The sequence below is a fragment of the Erythrolamprus reginae genome, chromosome 3 (assembly GCF_031021105.1).
Source record: "Erythrolamprus reginae isolate rEryReg1 chromosome 3, rEryReg1.hap1, whole genome shotgun sequence".
In the NCBI taxonomy this organism is placed as follows: domain Eukaryota; kingdom Metazoa; phylum Chordata; class Lepidosauria; order Squamata; family Dipsadidae; genus Erythrolamprus; species Erythrolamprus reginae.
In genome coordinates, this window is record NC_091952.1 from 49,836,604 (window position 1) to 49,860,701 (window position 24,098).

General features: G+C 41.6%; 2 protein-coding genes across 5 annotated transcripts in view; both read right to left on the bottom strand.

Annotated features, from left to right (window-relative positions):
• Positions 1–24,098, bottom strand: part of FKBP5 (FKBP prolyl isomerase 5) — a 1,202,894-nt gene that overhangs the window by 172,921 nt on the left and 1,005,875 nt on the right. The window lies entirely within an intron of this gene.
• Positions 827–20,071, bottom strand: LOC139163902 (colipase-like). 4 transcript variants are annotated; one of them, XM_070745187.1, is made up of 4 exons: positions 14,692–14,998; positions 6,654–6,803; positions 3,584–3,706; positions 827–2,803 (listed from the first exon to the last, which is right to left on the bottom strand). In XM_070745187.1, the coding sequence occupies exons 2-4, from the start codon at positions 6,735–6,737 to the stop codon at positions 2,675–2,677; spliced, it is 336 nt and encodes a 111-aa protein (XP_070601288.1). In that variant the 5' UTR covers positions 6,738–6,803; positions 14,692–14,998; the 3' UTR covers positions 827–2,674. The 4 variants fall into 4 exon arrangements, with proteins under 4 accessions (XP_070601288.1, XP_070601289.1, XP_070601287.1 ...); XM_070745188.1 differs by lacking the exon at positions 14,692–14,998 and adding an exon at positions 7,438–10,611; XM_070745186.1 differs by lacking the exons at positions 3,584–3,706; positions 6,654–6,803; positions 14,692–14,998 and adding exons at positions 15,927–16,049; positions 18,972–19,121; positions 19,967–20,071 and having other exon boundaries at positions 1,347–2,803.

Below are 24,098 nucleotides of genomic sequence, written 5' to 3' on the forward strand. Positions count from 1 at the left end.
GAAACTACAATATGTGCCTACAAATGAACAGATCGCTGACGTGCTGAATAAACCACTGCCAGCTGACCAACACGGATACCTTTCCGAGAAAATGTGCCTTATGTGAACCAATGTCCCTGATGACTACCAAAGAAGGGGTGTCACGCTGAGAATTGCCAGCCAACAGAGACATTCAGTAGTTAAAGAGTTAATGTGTGTTTTTCCCTCTGATCACACCCCCTCATACATCACTCCCACAATTCATATCTTTCCTACATGTCACATCCGCCTGCCTACATAAGCAGGCACATTCCAATCTATTCTCCATTGTGTTCAGCCATGTTACGGCTGCTTGATAAGTGCGGCTCCTGGCACAATTTATTTTCTTTCTAAATAAAGTTTGTTTTTACTTTGATTCCTGCCTGCCGAGGACTCATTAAAATTCCATCCATCGCAACAAGTACATAGTATAAATTCAGACGCTGTGGTTTGGAAAATATGATTTAGATCTTTGCTTTATGTGTTAATCAAGTCATTGCAGCTTATTGGACAACTACAATTTAGTTTGGTATTTCAACCTAGTTACTGTTTATATTACTCTTGTAACTCTTTTTTTAATTAAGTTACTTCTAAGCATCACTTACTGTTCTCTTTAATGATTAATTGGGATGACGTCAAAGCCACAATTAAGCAATCCAAAATGACCCCTAGGGTGTTTCATTCTGGCTTTTATGTCATCACAATTAAACATTACCCAGAGCGGCAGGTCATTTAAAACAAAATTGTTGCAAGAAATAGTACATTTTATTAGAGACGTGTGTGACAAATCATGAAAAATGCCCAATGATTCGATTGTATATTTTTTATTAAATCTCATCCAGAAGTAATTTTCAAAAGACAGAACATCTCAGAATGGCAGCTTTCAAATGATTCAGGCTAGGGCATATTGCAGTAGGTACAGTAGGTACAGTAGGTACAGTAGAAACATAAAAGACTGACGGCAGAAAAAGACCTCATGATCCATCTAGTCTGCCCTTATACTATTTCCTGTATTTCATCTTACAATGGATATATGTTTATCCCAGACATGTTTAAATTCAGTTACTGTGGATTTACCAACCACGTCTGCTGGAAGTTTGTTCCAAGGATCTACTACTCTTTCAGTAAAATAATATTTTCTCATGTTGCCTTTTATCTTTCCCCCAACTAACTTCAGATTGTGTCCCCTTGTTCTTGTGTTCACTTTCCTATTACAGTACATAGGAAAAGAGGCAGACAGGCAGATAGACATTTAGGGTTATCAAGAGTCAGGTTGGTTGCCAATTTCTTCTAAACACTTCCTTACTTGTTTGATGCATGAATATTGAATATTCCTAAGTCTAGTAACATTTTTCCTGGAGGGAAAAACATGGCAGGAAGATAAATTAGAGCAGCAGCAAAGCAGAAAAAGAATGATCGAACAGCTAAAGCAAAGCAATGTAAAGGCATGGAACATTATAAAGAGTAAAATGATAGGCTTAGTCAAAGGGGAAATTTGGGGTAAATAGTTGCTGGTCCATATTATTATTTTCCTTTTTCATTACATATTTTTAAAAGAATATAGGAAAGAGATAATACCAATATCAACAGTGAAATACCAGTAGGATGGACAGGAAATACTGGTTTGTGATAAATGTAACGACATTTAAATTAGTCCTGCGTGTTTGACATGGCAATGTCTTGGAGAACTTGTCTGGCCTTGGAAGCTAAATACAGTTGCTACTCTTGTAGATCATATTAAGCCTGCCAATTAGACTGGGTAGTTGAGGGGGAGCCCAAAGAAAGCGATAGAAATCCTATTCATGTTGCTAAACAAACAAACAAACAAACAAACAACCTTATATAGAACTGTCAGTGAAATAATGAGGAGGCCAGTTTGGTTGGGATGAATTTTACTGATACTTTTGAACTGTGCTTTGGACCTGGATATTCCAGTTCTGATGATACTTGTCTGTTTTTGTCCTAGTTGCTTTTTATCCCTCATTCTAGCTCATATTACATTGCTGTTGTGCAAATCAAATTGAGAAGCTCCTTAGATAGAGAAGGTTAATTATTAGAACTTACTACATTGCTAGACCACCGGAATAGAGTGCCCTAATAATGGTTTAAAAAATCCTTTCCTGATTATCATATGTTTTCTTCCTCTGCTCATAGGTAACTGTTGTTGTCTATTTTCTGCTCAGATGCTGATCTGTAATTTCATGCAAGTTGGAAAATCATCAGAGTGAACATGCCTAGGAGTAACAGGGCTCTACATATGTTTTGAAGTATCTCAACAGCTGTTGATGCACATACTTTGCCAGGATATTGTTTCAACTTCCCGGTCTAGGCTACAGCCGCGGCATTTTTACCTAATGATTTGTCCAATCACTGGTTGCTCCATCCTGGATTTGAATCCGAGTCTAAGTAAGGTGAGCCAGATATTACTGCTTCCTGGTATAATACCCCAAAAGTGTATGCCAAGACCTTATTTTCAGTAGACTAGAACAGAAAAATGTTTGAATCTAACTGAAATCTAGATAGACAAAGGACATGTTTATTCGAGCGGTACATAAAAGCATAGGAATTTGTTTTGCAATAAAAGCAATGATAGTTATGTGGCTACTTAAAGGATCGAGGGTAAATCTAGCCACTATATTTCTTCCTTCCTTTTTTTTCATTGCTGATTTGATTGGTTCCTGCAAATGCCAAACTCAGTATTGAGAATACTTCCCACAATGGTCCGATCACCATCACAGATTAAGTCATTCACACAAGGGCACTTGTAGTAAACTCCATATAGACTCTGCAGGAAACAGAAAGATACAGATCATTATTCCCAGGCTTAAAGGAGCAATATAAGTTTTTCCATAATTCATAACAATCTCTCCCTCGTCTTGGGCACTTTCCCCAAAGTGCAGAAAACCGAGATTTTAGCCTGGGATAGTTTATTTATTTTATTTATTTTATTTCATTTATTTGTTTTGTCAAGTACGTATTGGTGGTATACAAAGATATAATAATATTTATATACATGATACTAGTAAAAGAGAAACATTAGGACAGGGGATGGAAGACTCGCTGGTGCACTTATGCACACCCCTTACTGATCTCTTAGGAATCGGAAGAGGTCAACAGTGGATAGATTAAGGGTAAAGTTTTTGGGGTTAGGTGATGATACTACAGAGTCTGGTAGTGAGTTCCATGCATCAAGTCCTCAGTTACTAAAGTCGTATTTCCTGCAGTCGAGTTTAGACTTTAGAATAGTTTACTTTAAGTTTGTATTTGTTGTGTGCTTGTGTGTTGTTGTGGTTGAAGCTGAAGTAATCATTGACAGGAAGACCAACAGACATATGTTTTACCATACAAATGTTTCTCACTTTTAAATTATTCATTTTCTTACAATAATGGTGCTGTTGACTTAATGTGTTATTTTATTTCATATTGTTTGTTTTGTGCACGGTTACTTTAAAGTTGTCTTCTGTACTACTAGCTAAGCACTTAATTGCCATCATGCTGACCAGAATACCTCTCTCTGATTCTCTCATGATGGGCGTATAATTTTGTTTTTAAAAATGACACTCACGTCTAGAGAACATTCTTCGTTTTCAGCTGCCTTGAATGCACAGCGAGCAAAACTTAGTCCTGTGTGTCGGTGACAGCACCCGTTTTTGCACTGAAAGCTATGCAAACACAGCTGTCCATTTTCCTAGAAGAAAACAAATGTGAAACCAGGTGATACATATGTGAAACAAGATGGTTGATTCTCTTCATTTTTCTATATCTGCCATTTTTGTGAAAGGTCTTGTCTCTTAAGATTCATTATTACATTCTTCATGAAAATATAATAGCACACTGAGTAATAACCAGGTTGTGTTGGTCTATGCCAGCTGTATAATCATTTCACTGGAATTTTAATGGAATGTCATGTGTTGACATTGATCTATGATTATGTTCTAATTTACATAGTACTTTAGATTGATTGCATGTGTGTTTAGTGGCAGAATATTATTATTTTTATTATTGTTGTTGTTTTGTTATTGTTATTGTTGTTATTATTGTTGTTGTTGTTTTGTTGTTGTTGTTGTTGTTATTATTATTATTATTATTTTATTAGATTTGTATGCTGCCCTTCTCCGAAAACTCGGGGCGGCTCACAGAATAAGCATAAAAACACAGCATACAAGACAAATCTAATACAGTGATACCTCATCTTACAAACGCCTCATCATACAAAGTTTTCGAGATACAAACCCAGGGTTTAAGATTTTTTTGCCTCTTCTTACAAACTATTTTCACCTTACAAACCCACCACCGCCGCTGGGATGCCCCACCTCCAGACTTCCATTGCCAGGGAAGCACTCGTTTTTGCACTGCTGGGATTCCCCTGAGGCTCCCCTCCATGGGAAACCCCACCTCCGCACTTCCATGTTTTTGTGATGCTGCAGGGGAATCCCAGCAGGGGAATCCAGCAGTGCAAAAACGGGTGCTTCGCTGGCAACGCAAGTCCGGAGGTGGGGTTTCCCAGCAAGGGGAGCCTCAGTGAAATTGCAGCATCACAAAAACACAGAGGTTCGGAGGTGGGGTTTCCCATGGAGGGGAGCCTCAGGGGAATCCCAGCAGTGCAAAAATGGGCACTTGGGCTAGCAAAAGGGGTGAATTTTGGGCTTGCACGCATTAATCGTTTTTTCATTGATTCCTATGGGAAAGTATTGGTAATGACTTACCAAACCCTACATGGCATTGGACCATATTACTTACTGGACCGCCTCCTGCCGCATAAATTCCAAACTTTTCACCTTAAGAACCTCGTCCTGGAACCAATTAAGTTTGTAAGACAAGGTATCACTGTATATTAAAAAGTACAACTAAAAACCCTATTATTATTATTATTGTATTATTATTATTATTTATTAGATTTTATGCCACCCCTCTCCAAAGACTTGGAGCTTACTCAGTCATACAATCCAGTCACAACATGCATCACATTTATTGGCCAGAAGGATAAGATCTAATTGCCCCAGGCCCCAGGTCTTAAGACTCTTGCGGAAGGCGAGGATGGTGGGGGCAGTAGAAATCTCTAGGGGGAGCTGATTCCAGAGGGCTGGGGCCCCTACAGAGAAGGCTCTTCCCCTAGGCCCCACCAAATGACATTGTCTGGTTGATGGGACCTGGAGAAGGCCAACTCTGTGGGACCTGACCATCCGCTGGAATTTATGCGGCAGGAGGCGGTCCAGTAAGTAATATGGTCCAATGCCATGTAGGGTTTGGTAAGTCATTACCAATACTTTGAATTGTGTCCAGAAACCAATCGGCAACCAGTGCAGTCCGCGGAGTGTTGGAGAGACATGGGTATATCTAGGAAGGGTGCATTCTGCACGATTTGAAGTTTCCGAACACTCTTCAAAGGTAGCCCCATGTGGAGAGCATTGCAGTAATCAAACCTTGAGGTGATAAGACCATGAGTGACCATGATCAAGGACTCCCTGTCCAGGTAGGGCCGCAACTGGTGCACCAGGCGAACCTGGATAAATGCCCCCCTCGCCACAGCCGATGTTCTAGAGTCAGCTGGGGATCGAGGAGGATGCCCAAGTTGCAGACCCTCTCTGAGGGGGTCAGTGATTTCCCCTCCCCCTCCAGGGTAATGGACAGACAGATAGAATTGTCCTTGGGAGGCAGACCCCACAGCCACTCCATCTTCTCAGGCTTGAGTTTGAGCCTGTTGGCACCCATCCAGACCCTAACACCCTCCAGGCACTGGCAAATCACTTCCACTGCTTTGCCGAGTGGACACGGAGTGGAGATGTACAACTGGGTATCATCAGTGTACTGATGACAATTCACCCCATGTCCTTGGATGATCTCACCCAACAGTTTCATGTAGATATTAAATAGCAGGGTAGAAGAGGACTGACCCCTGAGGAACTCCTTAGGGGAGGAACCTAGGGGTCGACCTCTGACCCCCCACTCACACCAAGTGCAACTGACCGGACAGGTAGGAGGAGAACCACCATAGAATGGTGCCTCCCAATCCCAGCCCCTCCAGTCAGCAGAGAAGGATACAATGGTCGATGGTATTGAAAGCTATCCCAAGCCTGCCAGAGATCATCTATCAGCACGACCAAAGCAGTTTCCGTGCTGTAATCAGACCTGAATCCTACTGTTGAGGGACTAGATAATCGGCTTCATCCAAGGACCACTGGAGCTGGAGCGACACCACCTTCTCAACAACCTCCCTCATAAAGGGAAGGTTGGAGACTGGAGGGTAGTTATTGAGTACAGCTGGGTCCAGGGAAGGCATCTTGAGGAGATCACCCTAAACAGGGTGATCAGGCAGGATTCCGCTGATGCAATCAAAGTGATATGATACATGCATCTTGCCGCCTTGAGCACCACTTTATAAATCTTAATATGAGCTCTTAAAAGTGTCCAATCAGATTCAGATTTACTTTTTCTCCAGCGCTTTTCTAGACATCTCTTCTTCAACTCTGCTTCAACACCCGGAGTTCCTCAGTAAACCAAGGGGCTCTCCGGGGTCTGCTGCCACAGAGAGGTCACTTATCAATTGAAGAAATTATTCCTAGCCTTACATATGTCCAAACCTAAAAGAATATAATTTTGGAAGGATTAAAATAAGGATATCTCACATTACTTACTAAGTCCGTAATTATTCCTCTTGGATATCTCAAAGACTCTGCCAAGTCAAGTATCAGCAGTAACGAAATCCAAAATCTGTCCATGAATTCTGAGCAGCCAATGAGTTAATCGAAAGCTCTTTGGATGAGAAGTTGAGAATCCAGATCCACCTGGAGGTTGCAGTTAATAAACCCCTTGGTCAAAGTCACATGAATCCTTCCTTCCAATGAATATATCTCATGGAAACATGTGATAGTGATAGCAAACTTGATTTGGAAAAAAACATAAGACTAAATAGTAAAGGAGCAAGCAAAATACAGTATAAGTGCTGTAGTCTACAAATCTTGGGCTACTAAGTTAAGAATAGGTCTTCTTTTATTTGGAAACCTGCAGAAGTCAGGACCTTCAATATCAGCAAGGCAATCATTGCACTGATAGGTTAATACATTCTGGTAGCCCTTTTTGTGATCTGTTTGGATTTAGGTCAAAATATTCTAAGAGGTCGGGAGTTTCGGTTGGCAGCACAAAAGAGAGACAGCTGCAGAAGAGTGACTCTCTGTTCTTCAAGGCTGTTCTTTCGATTTTTTTTAAAATATAATTTTTACTGATTTTTTAAAAAAGTTTTACAAAAAACAAAACGAAAGCATAAAACATAAAAGTGTACCATCACCAAACAAAGAAAGTAAAAATTCCCTTCATCAGGAAAGATTCAATTTTTTCCCCTTCATTTGCTTCAACTCTGGGTTACATTGTTCATTCATTATAAAGTGATTGAATTTTATTTTTTACATTTGCATCGCTTACCGATATTGTTAATATATAATTTTTAACCTTCTCCCACCGCCTCAATGTTGCTGCTAATTTCTCTTCATTATAATTATGTAATCTGATTTCCATAATTTCATAGTGAATGTGGTCCACCATGTACCTGCACCAATTTTTTATCGTCTTTCCACCCAAGCACTATAGTTGCCTGGGCGCTTTGCTGGAGATTGGAGGCAGGAGACTAGAGCAGAGATCGAAGGACAGAGGAGTGAAAGGCGCATGGTGTACCAGTGAGTAGTAATGAAAACAATCAGGTATGGGGAAAATACTGGATTAACTATTTATTATTAACTATACAGGCAAGCACATTGACTTTGTTTGGCTGTCAGAGATCGGAGATAAGAATGGAGGCTGGAATTAGAACAAGGGTGGAGGACTTCACAATACTGGAACAGAGCGGAGTGGAATATTAAACCAGGAGATTATACGGTTTAGTGGGAAAAACAATAAGGAATTACAGATTTTGAAAACATCAGTTTACATACAAAAAGAACTGACTACAACAACAAGACTACAGCAACAGAAACAGATTCTGGTATTGAAACAACAACCAAACCCCCCCCCCAATCTTACCTCAATCTAATAACATTATTTTCTCCCCTAACTCTCTTTTGACACTATATCTCCTTCCTTCTACAGGAATTTTTCTTTCTCTTCCCTAACGTAAACTTTAATTTAAAGACACTTGAATTTTTCCTGATTACATTTTACATATTTTGCTGATTGTGAAAAGGAAGGGAGACTTCCTTTTATATATATATTTGTTTTCAGAGATTTTCACTGGTACAGGTATGTAGGTCTTGGCATATTCATGTTTCTTCCCGTGTAGGTTTCAGAGATTCCTGCCAATGTTCTGACGAGGTCCCACTCGTCATCTTTAAGCTGGTGCTTTCGGCTTTGTGCTCGGGCGAACAAAGCTCGTCAAAACATCACCAGGAATTTCTGAAACTTGCACGGGAAGAAACCCGAGTATCCAAGACCTACATATGCAGTATATATATGGAGACAGACTCCTGGCTGGATTTTGTACACGCCATCCTATAGTGTGGTAGCGGCGATGGAGATGTGCATGCAGTTCCGCATCACCAACACATGCATGCATGTGCCCACGTGAGATTTGGCTTTCGTGCATTCGCAAGAATTGAAATCTCGCATGAGGATGCTCGCGCATGAGAAATTTCATCATTTTTGAGCAATTTCTTTGCTTCTGCGCATGCGTGGAAGCAAAAAACCATCAATCTCTTGTGTGCGAGCATCCTCATGCAAGATTTTGCTTCCTGCATATGTGCAGAAACCAAACCTCGCACTGATGCACCCACACCTGCCCACCAGATGCATGCGTGCCTGCACCAATCATTAGAAATGCACTGTTAAAGCCAGCAAAGAAGAAAACCCACCTCAATAAAACACGACCTGAGCATTGCCCACAAGATCATATGCTGCAATGTCTTACCAGTCAATGACTACTTCAGCTTCAACCGCAATAACACAAGAGCACGCAACAGATTCAAACTTAATACGAACCGCGCCAAACTTGACTGTAAAAAATATGATTTCAACAACCGAGTTATCGAAGCTTGGAACTCACTACGGGACTTAATTGTGTCAACCCCTAACCCCCAACACTTCTCCCTTAGACTCTCCACGATTGACCTCTCCAGGTTCCTAAGAGGCCAGTAAGGGGCGTACATAAGTGCACTGGTGTGCCTTTCGTCCCCTGTCCAATTATCTTTCCTTTCTTTTACTTATCTTATATATTCTCTTCCTTTTGCATATCCTCTCCTCTAAGTTCACCTTCACCCTCTTTTTATATTATCACATGTCTATTTTCTTCCTATGTATTTGTGTATTGAACAAATGAATAAATAAAATAAATAAATAAATACATAAATAGCAGGTTAAATATTGTCCAAGAAACAATGTTAAAATTACAAGACATAATTACACAGAACCATACAGAATTGAAATTTGATATCTTAAAAATAGACACAAGCAGGGGTGGGCAGCAGGCAGGACGGGGTGGAATGCAGTTCCATCGGTGGAAATGAAGCTGTGTGCCCAGCTCCACCTGACTATTCCCGCCTCCCATCCTCTTCCTCCTCCTTGGAAAGTGGCAGGGAGACCAGCACCGGCAGGAGTTGCAGAGGACACATTTTTTTTCAACAGCTGATTGGCACCCATTCACCTAACTACCCAGCCTGAGGCAGGGGGCGAACTAGGAAGGAGAGCGCAGGAAACGCGAAGCAAATTGTCACCCCAGAGAGCGACACTGGTGAGGTTGTAAGTCAAAAACTTTACAGTTCACTTGAACGATGATGATCGTTCAAGCCGCTCCCACCTGGTCACATGGCCGGCAAGCCACTCCTACCCAGTCACATGACCATCAAGCCACACCCACAAAATAAGCCACACCGACAGTGTGGCAGTAAAATTTTTGGCTGCCCATTACTGAACACAAGGATGGAGGCTATACAGACTTCAATACAAAGAAACGAACAATGGTTTAACATAGTGAAAAAGTAAACAGAACAAAACGAAAAGAAAATTGAAAAGGTAGCTTTAAAAACAATGGAGACCCAACAGAGACCTGGAAATTTCATTAATTCATCTGGGAATGGACAAGTCCTCTTTCTTTTTAAGGTTTCAAAATATTTTAGAAAGTAGGGAAGAGGACCTGAAAGAAGTGATGGCAAGTGTGGTAGCATAAATACTACATGTAAATAAAAGAGAGGTAACAAGTGAGATTGACAAAGTATTTCAGATCCAGACCAACTATGCTAGGCAATATCATTTCGCTGAGGGAGATCCATATAAGATTCGCAAAACATTCAGGGATAAAGTGTATGAAGCCACAAGAGGGGAAACATTAACGTAAAAGGGCAGAGAAATTAATATTTTGAAACAGTTCTTGAGAAGAGTAAGGGAACTCAGATGTGAGTACAGATCTTTAGAAAGTCATGATCTCCAGAAAGGAGGGCATGCCAACATAAGGAAAGATGAAACCAAATTATATCAGAGCTTTAACTAACATTTAATTCAGAATTCTCTTTTAAAGATTTGGGAGGAAATTAGAAATAGATATATATGTTTTCATAGATTTTCACAGGTACAGGTATGACGGTCTTGGCATATTCGGGTTTCTTCCCGTGTAGGATCCAGAAATTTCTGGCGACCTTTCTACGAGGTCCCACTCGTCATCTTCAGGTTGGTGCTTCTGTCCTTGTTCTAGGGCGAACACAGCGAGACCTGAGCTGTCTTCCCTGTATAAATACTGGTGGCTAGGTGTGGTTTGATGGCCCAGCAATTGCCCAGCAATAGTTTGCCATTGGACAAACTAACAGGAGAGTAAATGTACATGTTGCAAAACATAAGAATGCATTAAGTAAAAAAGAAAAAACTTCCTCCCTTTTCCAACACTTCAAAACTACAGGACGTGAAATTGATTTTGACAGAACTAAATTAATTTCCAAAACAAAACATTACCAGCAAAATAATAATCACCCCCAAAATATGAACAAGCGTGATGATACCTCCTGCCTACCAGACATCTGGAAACCAGCCCTCATTTACAAATGTATCCCAGCCATACAAACTGAAACCAGACTCAGAACACACATTGCAAAACAACTAAGTAGCCTACAAGCTCCAACTACTCAGGATATCACCCCTAATCCACAATCATTAACTAATCAGCATACCTCAGTTACATCAATGACCCCAGGTGTTACCCCACTGACTCACCAGGAAGTTTCTACACAGCAGGCAATTGCTGAGCCATCAAACCACACCCAGCCACCAGTATTTATAGAAGGAAGGCAGCTCAGGTCTCACTGTGTTCACCCTAGAACAAGGACAGAAGCACCAGCCTGGAGATAACGAGTGGGACCTCGTTGAAATGTCGCCAGAAATTTCTGAATCCTACACAGAAAGAAACCCGAATATGCCAAGACCGTCATATATATATATATCTCCTGCCGGGCTCTATGGTATGAGTCTCCCAAAAATTCAAGGGTAAAAATTTCAGACACATACACACTTGAATGTTCAAAAACAGTGTTCTTTATCACAAAATTCAAAAGAAACAAAGCACCCTTTTTATATTGCAAAGAACACTCATCCCAAAACAACCTTGTAGGCTGTACAATCCCCTTAATCAGTCCTTAAGTACTTAGCAGCTGTGAAGAAACGTCACTTTGCTCTGCTTTGGTTTCAAAGTCATGAAAAATCAATAAAGTCCGGAAACAACAAGGCACGGTCCGGAAGAAACAATGATCAGATAATCTTCCACAATGGCCAAGCCAGCACACTGCTATTTATATCAGCAGCTCTAATTGCTGGAGCCCCACCCAAACACAGGTGGCTTCTCTTATCTAATGTAATATTTCTTCAATTGGTCTCTTCTATGCATAATTCTGCACCTACATGGCTTCCTGGGCTGTGTGCCAAGCCCCCCTCTTCCAAGTCACCCCCACCTTCGTCTTTGTCCGAGAAAACTGCACTACCTGACTCTGTCGGCAAAAAAACAGGCCTATGACATGTTGATGTTTTCCCTGCATATCCACCTCCACATTCCTTGAATTTGAAAGAATAGAGAATATAGTTAAAGATCCCATGATAGCCTGGGGAAAGAATGTCGCCATAACGTATACCTGGCTGTCTGGAAGCAGACATGGAATATAAATTGCAAAATAACAAAGTCTGTTGCATTTAAAGAAAATTATTATAAAAATTTTTATAGATGGCATCTAGCACCATCGAGATTGGCTAAAATAGAGAGGGGCGGGGTCAATGGCCGTGGTAGCATGGATCTCCCTCGCTCTCTTGAGGGAAGCTCTGAATCCCTACCGGCCGGGACTTCTGGTTCTTCTGAACTGGACCCGCTCCTCCCTGGAGGGGAGATGACATAGGGGATGCTACTGGGGGTCTGGTCTGGGGTCGGCATACCCAGCCAGACGAACCGGCCTTGTTTCATGCCGGCGGTGGTGCAAAGTTGGCCAGTCTGCCATGCTTGAGCTGACACTAGCCGCAGGAGACAACGCAATGCAGACATTGAAGAAGAGCGGTAACATCTGGAAAGAGGACGGTTCTAAGCATAGGCGAAGTGAAGAATGATTAAGCGGTGTGCTGGTGAGTTTGGAGTGCTGAAAATAAATTCAAAATTGATTTAAATTTTTTTTTTTTTACCAACGGAAACAGAAATGCCAGAAATTGGGACTGTAGCAGCTGTTCGGCATAGAGGCGAATAGCAGAAGCTTTAAAATACAGCAAATTACCCAATATTGTTTTTTTTTCTTTCCTTTGAAGAGCTTTAAAGATTTTAAAGATTTTGAATTTGGACTTTATTTGGATTATTTTACTTTTTCAGTGAAGTTGTTCCCCTTGGCACTAAATGAAGAGAGTTATCAGCTGTGTTAATTGTCTGCCACCTTCTGGTTTTGAGGAGTTACTGCAAGGAGATCTATGATTTACATCCGTAAAAGATGGCAACAGATGGTTCTTTATCGGCTGTTTGGTTAGAACAGCCAATAAAAGTTGGGCAGCTGGGGCTGGTAGCAAAAATGGCCTGCCCCAGCTCCACCCTTTGATCTTCCAGGCTGCAGGAGACATGCCTGCAGCGTGGAAGAGCATACAGCCGGGCGCACGGCTAGAATTGGGGCCACCCAGTCTGTTCCCTGTGCCATGGCCCCTGCAAGAGGTGATCAGTTAAGCAGGGGCGAGGGGCACAGCAGGGAAGCGGCAGGGGGAGCAAGGGCGAGTGGCGTGACAGTGACTGGTGGTGTGGCAGCAGCTGGTGGTGCGGCGGGCAGCTCTTACCTTGTTTTGCTAGCTGTTCATGACCGGCAACTCTTCTGTCCAATTTCTGGGTTTTTTTGCCTCCGTGCATGCGTGGAAGCAAAAAACCCTGGAAATTACACACACATACATCTTTGCGTCTGGCACGGGTGCGCACTGGGCGCACAGGCAGGGACATGCTCCTGGCGTGTCCCGCTAGGGCTGCGATTGGTAGCCCACCCCTGAATACAATGTATTAGAGACGTGGGTGACAAATCATGAAAAATACTAAATGATTTGATTGTACTGTATATTTTTTATTAAATCTCATCCAAAAGTAATTTTCAATAGACAGAACCTCTCAGAATGGCAGCTTTCAAATGATTCAGGCTAGGACATATTGCAGTAGTTAGACAGGAAAAGAGGCAGGCATGTAGATAAAATATGGCTGAAAGATAAATTAGAGCAGTAAAGAAGCATGATCAAACAGCTAAAGCAATGAAAAGACAGGGAACATTATAAAGAGTAAAATGATAGGCTTAGTCAAAGGGGAAAGTTGATGTCAACAGTTGCTGGTCCATATTATTATTTTCCTTTTTCATTACATATTTTAAAAAGAATGTAGGAAAGAGATAATACCAATATCAACAGTGAAATACCAGTACGATGGACAGGAAATATTAGTTTGTGATAAATGTAACATCGTTTAAATTAGTCCTGCATGTTTGACATGGCAATGTTTCGGAGAACTTGTCTGGTCTTAGAAGCTATATGCAGTTGCTACTCTTGTAGATCATATTAAGCCTGCCAATCCGACTGGGTAGTTGGAAAAAAATAAGGCCAAAGAAGGTGATAGAAATCTGATTCATGTTACTGCAAAAAAACCACCCTTATACAGAGCTGTGATTTGGACTTGGACATTCCAGTTCTGATGATCCATGTGTGTTTTTGACCTAATTCCTTGTTATCCCTCATTCTAGCTCACCTGTTGCTGTTGTGCAAGTCAAATTGGAAAGCTCCTGAGAGAGAGAAGGTTAATTATTAGAACTCACTACATTGCTAGACCACCAAAATAGAGTGCCCTAATAATTATTTTAAAAATCCTTTCCTGGTTATCATACTTTATTTATTTATTTATTTATTTATTTATTTTTATTTGTTTTGTCAAGTATGTATTGGGGGTATACAAAGATATAATAATATTTATATACATGATACGTTTTCTTCCTCTGCTCATTGGTTACTGTTGTTGTCTATTTTCTGCTCAGATGGTAATCTGTAATTTCATGCAAATTGGAAAATCATCTCTCTCTCCCTGACTTTGGTTTTGTGAAAGATGAATTCCCAAATTAGTCATTCTAAATATGTAGTATTCAGGGGAAATATATTAATCATTAAAAGAGAGTGAACATGCCTAGGAGTAACATACACTTTGGAATATCTCCACAGCGGCATTTTTACCTAATGATTTGTCCTCCAATCACTGGTTGCTCCATCCTGGATTTGGTTCCAAGTCTAAGTAAGGTGAGCCAGATATTTCTGCTTCCTGGTATAATACCCCAAAAGTGTATGCCAAGACCTTATTTTCAGTAGACTAGAACAGAAAAATGTTTGAATCTAACTGAAATCTAGATAGACAAAGGACATGTTTATTCGAGCGGTACATAAAAGCATAGGAATTTGTTTTGCAATAAAAGCAATGATAGTTATGTGGCTACTTAAAGGATCAAGGTAAATCTAGCCACTATATTTCTTCCTTCCTTTTTTTTTTCATTGCTGATTTGATTGGTTCTTGCAAATGCCAAAATCAGTATTGAGAATACTTCCCACAATAGTCCGATCACCATCACAGATTAAGTCATGCACACAAGGGCACTTGTAGTAAATTCCATATAGACTCTGCAGGAAACAGAAAGATACAGATCATTATTCCCAGGCTTAAAGGAGCAATGTAAGTTTTTCCATAATTCATAACAATCTCTCCCTCATCTTGGGCACTTTCCCCGAAGTGCAGAAAACCGAGATTTTAGCCTGGGATAGTTTATTTATTTTATTTCATTTATTTCTTTTGTCAAGTACGTATTGGTGGTATACAAAGATATAATAATATTTATATACATGATACTAGTAAAAGAGAAACATTAGGACAGGGGACGGAAGACTCGCTGGTGCACTTATGCACACCCCTTACTGACCTCTTAGGAATCGGAAGAGGTCAACAGTGGATAGATTAAGGGTAAAGTTTTTGGGGTTAGGTGATGATACTACAGAGTCTGGTAGTGAGTTCCATGCATCAACTCCTCAGTTACTAAAGTCGTATTTCCTGCAGTCGAATTTAGACTTTAGAATAGTTTACTTTAAGTTTGTATTTGTTGTGTGCTTGTGTGTTGTTATGGTTGAAGCTGAAGCAATCATTGACAGGTAGACCAACATTAAGCTATGAATCCTGACATAAGTTTCACCATACAAATGTTTCTCACTTTTAAATTATTCATTTTCTTACAATAATGGTGCTGTTGACTTAATGTGTTATTTTATTTCATATTGTTTGTTTTGTGCAAGACATATCACGGTTACTTTAAAGTTGTCTTCTGTACTACTAGCTAAGCACTTAATTGCCGTCATGGTGACCGGAATACCTCTCTCTGATTCTCTCATGATGGGCGTATAATTTTGTTTTTAAAAATGACACTCACTTCTTGAGAACATTCTTCGTTTTCAGCTGCCTTGAATGCACAGCGAGCAAGACTTAGTCCTGTGCGTCGGTGACAGCACCCGTTTTTGCACTGAAAGCTATTTAAACACAGCTGTCCATTTTCCTAGAAGAAAACAAATGTGAAACCAGGTGATACATACGTGAAACAAGATGGTTGATTCTCTTCATTTTTCTATATCAGCCATTTTTGTGAAAGGTCTTGTCTCTTAAGATTCATTATTACATTCTTCATGAAAATATAATAGCACACTGAGTAATAACCAGGTTGTGTTGGTCTATGCCAGCTGTATAATCATTTCACTGAAATTTTAATGGAATGTCATGTGTTGACATTGATCTATGATTATGCTCTAATTTACATAGTACTTTAGATTGATTGCATGTGTGTTTAGTGGCAGAATATTATTATTTTTATTATTGTTGTTTTGTTTTTGTTATTGTTATTATTATTGTTGTTGTTGTTGTTTTTTGTTGTTGTTGTTGTTGTTGTTATTATTATTATTATTATTTTATTAGATTTGTATGCTGCCCTTCTCCAAAAACTCGGGGTGGCTCACAGAATAAGCATAAAAACACAGCATACAAGACAAATCTAATACAGTGATACCTCATCTTACAAACACCTCATCATACAAACTTTTCGAGATACAAACCCAGGGTTTAAGATTTTTTTGCCTCTTCTTACAAACTATTTTCACCTTACAAACCCACCACCGCTGCTGGGATGCCCCACCTCCAGACTTCCATTGCCAGCGAAGCACCCGTTTTTGCACTGCTCGGATTCCCCTGAGGCTCCTCTCCATGGGAAACCCCACCTCCGCACTTCCATGTTTTTGTGATGCTGCAGGGGAATCCCAGCAGGGGAATCCAGCAGTGCAAAAACGGGTGCTTCGCTGGCAACGCAAGTCCGGAGGTGGGGTTTCCCAGCAAGGGGAGCCTCAGTGAAATTGCAACATCACAAAAACACAGAGGTTCGGAGGTGGGGTTTCCCATGGAGGGGAGCCTCAGGGAAATCCCAGCAGTGCAAAAATGGGCACTTGGGCTGGCAAAAGGGGTGAATTTTGGGCTTGCACGCATTAATCGTTTTTTCATTGATTCCTATGGGAAACATTGTTTCGTCTTACAAACTTTTCCCCTTAAGAACCTCGTCCCGGAACCAATTAAGTTTGTAAGACAAAGTATCACTGTATATTAAAAAGTACAACTAAAAACCCTATATGTTATTATTATTGTATTATTATTATTATTATTATTTATTAGATTTGTATGCCACCCATCTCCAAAGACTTGGAGTTTACTCAGTCATACAATCCAATCACAAATTGCATCACATTTATTGGCCAGAAGGATAAGATCTAATTGCCCCAGGCCCCAGGTCTTAAGACTCTTGCGGAATGCGAGGATGGTGGGGGCAGTAGAAATCTCTAGGGGCAGCTGATTCCAGAGGGCTGGAGCCCCTACAGAGAAGGCTCTTCCTCTAGGCCCCACCAAATGACATTGTCTGGTTGATGGGACCTGGAGAAGGCCAACTCTGTGGGACCTGACCAGCCGCTGGAATTTATGCGGCAGGAGGCAGTCCGGTAAGTAATATGGTCCAATGCCATGTAGGGCTTGGTAAGTCATTACCAATACTTTGAATTGTGTCCAGAAACCAATCAGCAACCAGTGCAGTCCGTGGAGTGTTGTAGAGACATGGGTATATCTAGGAAGACCCATGACCGCTCATGCAGCTGCATTCTGCATTATTTGAAGTTTCCGAACACTCTTCAAAGGTAGCCCCATGTAGAGAGCATTGCAATAATCAAACCTTGAGGTGATAAGAGCATGAGTGACCATGATCAAGGACTCCCTGTCCAGGTAGGGCCGCAACTGGTGCACCAGGCAAACCTGGGTAAATGCCCCCCCCGCCATAGCCAAAAGGTGATGTTCTAGAGTCATCTGTGGATCAAGGAGGATGCCCAAGTTGCAGACCCTCTCTGAGGGGGTCAGTGATTTCCCCTCCCACTCCAGGGTAATGGACAGACAGATAGAATTGTCCTTGGGAGGCAGACCCCACAGCCACTCCATCTTCTCAGGCTTGAGTTTGAGCCTGTTGGCACCCATCCAGACCCTAACACCGTCCAGGCAGTGGCACATCACTTCCACTGCTTCGCCGAGTGGACACGGAGTGGAGATGTACAACTGGGTGTCATCAGCGTACTGATGACAACTCACTCCGTGTCCTTGGATGATCTCACCCAACAGTTTCATGTAGATATTAAATAGCAGGGTGGGAGAGGACTGACCCCTGAGGAACTCCTTAGGGGAGGAACCTAGGGGTTGACCTCTGACCCCCCACTCACACCAATTGCAACTGACCGGACAGGTAGGAGGAGAACCACCATAGAATGGTGCCTCCCAATCCCAGCCCCTCCAGTCGGCGCAGAAGGATACAATGGTTGATGGTATTGAAAGCTATCCCGAGCCTACCAGAGATCATCTATCAGCATGACCAAAGCAGTTTCTGTGCTGTAACCAGACCTGAATCCTACTGTTGAGGGACTAGATAATCGGCTTCATCCAAGGACCACTGGAGCTGGAGCGACACCACCTTCTCAACAACCTCCCCCATAAAGGGAAGGTTGGAGACTGGACGGTAGTTATTGAGTACAGCTGTGTCCAGGGAATGCGTCTTGAGGAGATCACCCTAAACAGGGCAATCAGGCAGGATTCCTCTGATGCAATCAAAGTGGTATGATACGCGCATCTTGCCGCCTTGAGCACCACTTTATAAATCTAATATGAGCTCTTAAAAGTGTCCAATCATATTCAGATTTACTTTTTCTCCAGCACTTCTCTAGACATCTCTTCTTCAATTCCGCTTCAACACCCGGAGATCCTCAGTAAACCAAGGGGCTCTCCGGGGTCTGCTGCCACAGAGAGGTCACTTATCAATTGAAGAAATTATTCCTAGCCTTATATATGTCCAAACCTAAAAGAATATAATTTTGGAAGGATTAAAATAAGGATATCTCACATTACTTACAATGTCCGTAATTATTCCTCTTGGATATCTCAAAGACTCTGCCAAGTCAAGTGTCAGCAGTAACAAAATCCAAAATCTGTCCATGAATTCTGAGCAGCCAATGAGTTAATCGAAAGCTCTTTGGATGAGAAGTTGAGAGTCCAGATCCACCTGGAGATTGCAGTTAATAAACCCCTTGGTCAAAGTCACATGAATCCTTCCTTCCAATGAATATATCTCATGGAAACATGTGATAGTGATAGCAAACTTGATTTGGAAAAAAACATAAGACTAAATAGTAAAGGAGCAAGCAAAATACAGTATAAGTGCTGTAGTCTACAAATCTTGGGATACTAAGTTAAGAATGGGTCTTTTTTTATTTTGAAACCTGCAGAAGTCAGGACCTTCAATATCAGCAAGGCAATCATTGCACTGATAGGTTAATACATTCTTTGTGATCTGTTTGGATTTAGGTTAAAATATTCTAAGAGGTCGGGACTTTCGGTTGGCAGCACAGGAGCGACAGCTGAAGAAGAGTGACTCTCTGTTCTTCAAGGCTGTTCTTCTTTCGATTTGGAAACTTTTGGAGCATGAACAGTTTGTAGGATTGTGTGGGCAAGAAAGGGACAAGTGTGGCCAAGGTGTTCGCCTGCTGGGGTGAAGGGAAACCCCTACTATCCAGTTTGAAAGCACCCGTTCATGGCCTTTGACGTATGGTGGGCTGAAGTCTCTTAAAGAATAAGGAAGAGAAGATTGAGACAGATTGTACTCTAATTGCAAACTGGTCTTTCACAGGTCAGAGCACTGTAGTGAGAGAGATCAGTCTAAAAAGACAAAAGTGGCAAGGCTCCCAAAGAGAGATTATAGTGACAAAAATGAGAGGAGCAGAAGGACATGACAGAAATGAGTGGATTACAATAAACAACTAACTGAAAGTCAGAAAAAAAGATCTCTTTGAAGGAACTAAAATAGTATCAACTATATTATTGGTTTATTGTCTGCTTTCCTTTGCTTACCTTGCTGGAGATTGGAGGCAGGAGACTAGAGCAGAGATCGAAGGACAGAGGAGTGAAAGGCGCATGGTGTACCAGTGAGTAGTAATGAAAACAATCAGGTATGGGGAAATACTGGATTAACTATTTACTATTAACTATACAGGCAACCACATTGACTTTGTTTGGCTGTCGGAGATCGGAGATAAGAATGGAGGCTGGAATTAGAACAAGGGTGAAGGACTTCACAATACTGGAACAGAGCGGAGTGGAATATTAAACCAGGAGATTATACGGTTGAGTGGGAAAAACAATAAGGAATTACAGATTTTGAAAACATCAGTTTACATACAAAAAGAACTGACTACAACAACAAGACTACAGCAACAGAAACAGATTCTGGTATTGAAACAACAACCAAAAAATCCCCAATCTTACCTCAATCTAATAACATTAGATCTTCTTCCTTCTACAGGAATTTTTCTTTCTCTTCCCTAACGTAAACCTTAATTTAAAGACACTTCTATGAATTTTTCCTGATTATATTTTCCTGAATATATTTTACATATTTTGCTGATTGGGAAAAGGAAGGGAGACTTCCTTTTATATATATATTTGTTTTCATAGATTTTCACCGGTACAGGTATGTAGGTCTTGGCATATTCGTGTTTCTTTCCGTGTAGGTTTCAGAGATTCCTGGCGATGTTCCGACGAGGTCCCACTCATCATCTTTAAGCTGGTGCTTTCGGCTTTGTGCTTTCGTGCATGCACAAGAATTGAAATCATGCATGAGGATGCCCGCGCATGAGAAATTTCATCATTTTTTGGCAATTTCTTTGCTTCTGCGCATGCGTGGAAGCAAAAAACCATCAATCTCTCGTGTGCGAGCATCCTCATGCAAGATTTTGCTTCCTGCATATGTGCAGAAACCAAATCTCGCAGTGATGCGCCCACACCTGCCCACCAGATGCGTGCGTGCCTGCACCAATCATTAGAAATGCACTGGTAAAGCCAGCAAAGAAGAAAACCCACCTCAATAAAACACGATCTGAGCATTGCCCACAAGATCATATGCTGCAATGTCTTATCAGTCAATGACTACTTCAGCTTCAACCGCAATAACACAAGAGCACGCAACAGATTCAAACTTAATACGAACCGCTCCAAACTTGACTGTAAAAAATATGATTTCAACAACCGAGTTATCGAAGCATGGAACTCATTACCGGACTCAATTGTGTCAACCCCTAACCCCCAACACTTCTCCCTTAGACTCTCCACGATTGACCTCTCCAGGTTCCTAAGAGGCCAGTAAGGGGCGTACATAACTGCACTGGTGTGCCTTTCATCCCCTGTCCAATTGTCATTCCTTTTTTTCACCTATCTTATATATTCTCTTCCTTTCATATATCCTCTCCTCTAAGTTCAACTTCACCCTCTTTTTATATTATCACATGTCTATTTTCTTCCTATGTATTTGTGTATTGGACAAATGAATAAATAAAATAAATAAATAAATAGCATGTGAAATATTGTCCAAGAAACAATGTTAAAATTACAAGACATAATTACACAGAACCATACAGAATTGAAATTGGATATCTTAAAAATAGACACCAGCAGGGGAGGGCAGCAGGCAGGACGGGGTGGAATGCAGTTCCATCGGTGGAAATGAAGCTCTGTGCCCAGCTCCACCTGATTATTCCTGTCTCCCATCCTCTTCCTCCTCCTCGGAAAGTGGCAGGGAGACCAGCACCTGCAGCAGTTGCAGAGGACACATTTTTTTTCAACAGCTGATTGGCACCCATTCACCTAACTACCCAGCCTGAGGCAGGGGGAGACCTAGGAAGGAGAGCGCGGGAAACGCGAAGCAAATTGTCACCCCAGAGAGCGACACTGGTGAGATTGTAAGTCAAAAACTTTACAGTTCACTTGAACGATGATGATTGTTCAAGCCGCTCCCACCTGGTCACATGGCCAGCAAGCCACTCCTACCCAGTCACATGACCATCAAGCCACACCCACAAAATAAGCCACACCGACAGTGTGGCAGTAAAATTTTTGGCTGCCCATTACTGAACACAAGGATGGAGGCTATACAGACTTCAATACAAAAAAACGAACAACGGATTAACATAGTGGAAAAGAAAACAGAACAAAACAAAAAGAAAATTGAAAAGGTAGCTTTAAAAACAATGGAGACCCAACCAAGACCTGAGTGGCGCAGCAGGTAGAGTGCTGTACTGCAGTCAGCGGTTCAAATCTCATCACCGGCTCAAGGTTGACTCAGCCTTCCATCCTTCCGAGATGGGTAAAATGAGGACCCTGATTGTGGGGGCAATAGCCTAGCTCTGTTTTTAAAAAAAGTGCTATTGCTAACATGTTGTAAGCTGCCCTGAGTCTAAGGAGAAGGGCGGCATAAAAATTGAATAAATAAATAAATAAAATTATTTCATCTGGGAATGGACAGGTCCTCTTTCTTTTTAAGGTTTCAAAATATTTTAGAAAGTAGGGAAGAGGACCTGAAAGAAGTGATGGCAAGTGTGGTAGCATAAATACTACAAGTAAATAAAAGAGAGGTAACAAGTGAGATTGACAAAGTATTTCAGATCCAGACCAACTATGCTAGGCAATATCAGACCAACTATGCTAGGCAACAGACTCAAGCTCAACCCGGATAAGACGGAGTGGCTGTGGGTTCTGCCTCCCAAGGACAATCCCATCTGTCCGTCCATCACCCTGGGGGGGGAATTATTGACCCCCTCAGAGAGGGTCCGCAACTTGGGCGTCCTCCTCGATCCACAGCTCACATTAGAACAACATCTCTCAGCTGTGGCGAGGGGGGCGTTTGCCCAGGTTCGCCTGGTGCACCAGTTGCGGCCCTATCTGGACCGGGACTCATTGCTCACAGTCACTCATGCCCTCATCACCTCGAGGTTCGACTACTGTAATGCTCTCTACATGGGGCTACCTTTGAAAAGTGTTCGGAAACTTCAGATCGTGCAAAATGCAGCTGCGAGAGCAGTCATGGGCCTACCTAGGTATGCCCATGTTTCACCATCACTCCGCAGTCTGCATTGGTTGCCGATCAATTTCCGGTCACAATTCAAAGTGTTGGTTATGACCTTTAAAGCCCTCCATGGCATCGGACCAGAATATCTCCGAGACCGCCTTCTGCCGCACGAATCCCAGCGACCGATTAGGTCCCACAGAGTGGGCCTTCTCCGGGTCCCGTCAACTAAACAATGTCGGTTGGCGGGCCCCAGGGGAAGAGCCTTCTCTGTGGCGGCACCGACTCTCTGGAACCAACTCCCCCCGGAGATTAGAACTGCCCCTACTCTTCCTGCCTTCCGCAAACTCCTTAAAACCCACCTTTGCCGTCAGGCATGGGGGAACTGAAACATCTCCCCCTGGGCACGTTTAATTTATGCATGGTATGTCTGTGTGTGTGACTGTTAGCATATGGGGTTTTTAAAATATTTAAATATTTTAAATTTGTCTAATTGCTTATGATTTGTTTTTTACATGTTGTGAGCCGCCCCGAGTCTTCGGAGAGGGGCGGCATACAAATCTAAGTAATAAATAAAATAAATAAATAAATATCATTTGCTTTGGGAGATCCATATAAGATTCGCAAAACATTCAGGGATAAAGTGTATGAAGCCACAAGAGGGGAAACATTAACGTAAAAGGGCAGAGAAATTAATATTTTGAAACAGTTCTTGAGAAGAGTAAGGGAACTCAGATGTGAGTACAGATCTTTAGAAAGTCATGATCTCCAGAAAGGAGGGCATGCCAACATATGGAAAGATGAAACCAAATTATATCAGAGCTTTAACTAAAATTTAATTCAGAATCTCTTTTAAAGATTTGGGAGAAAATTAGAAATATATATATATGTTTTCATAGATTTTCACGGGTACAGGTATGATGGTCTTGGCATATTCAGGTTTCTTCCCGTGTAGGATTCGGAAATTTCTGGTGATGTTTCGACAAGGTCCCACTTGTCATCTTCAGGCTGATGCTTCTGTCCTTGTTCTAGGGAGAACACAGCGAGACCTGAGCTGTCTTCCCTGTATAAATACTGGTGGCTGGGTGTGGTTTGATGGCCCAGCAATTGCCCAGCAATAGTTTGCCATTGGAACAAACTAACAGG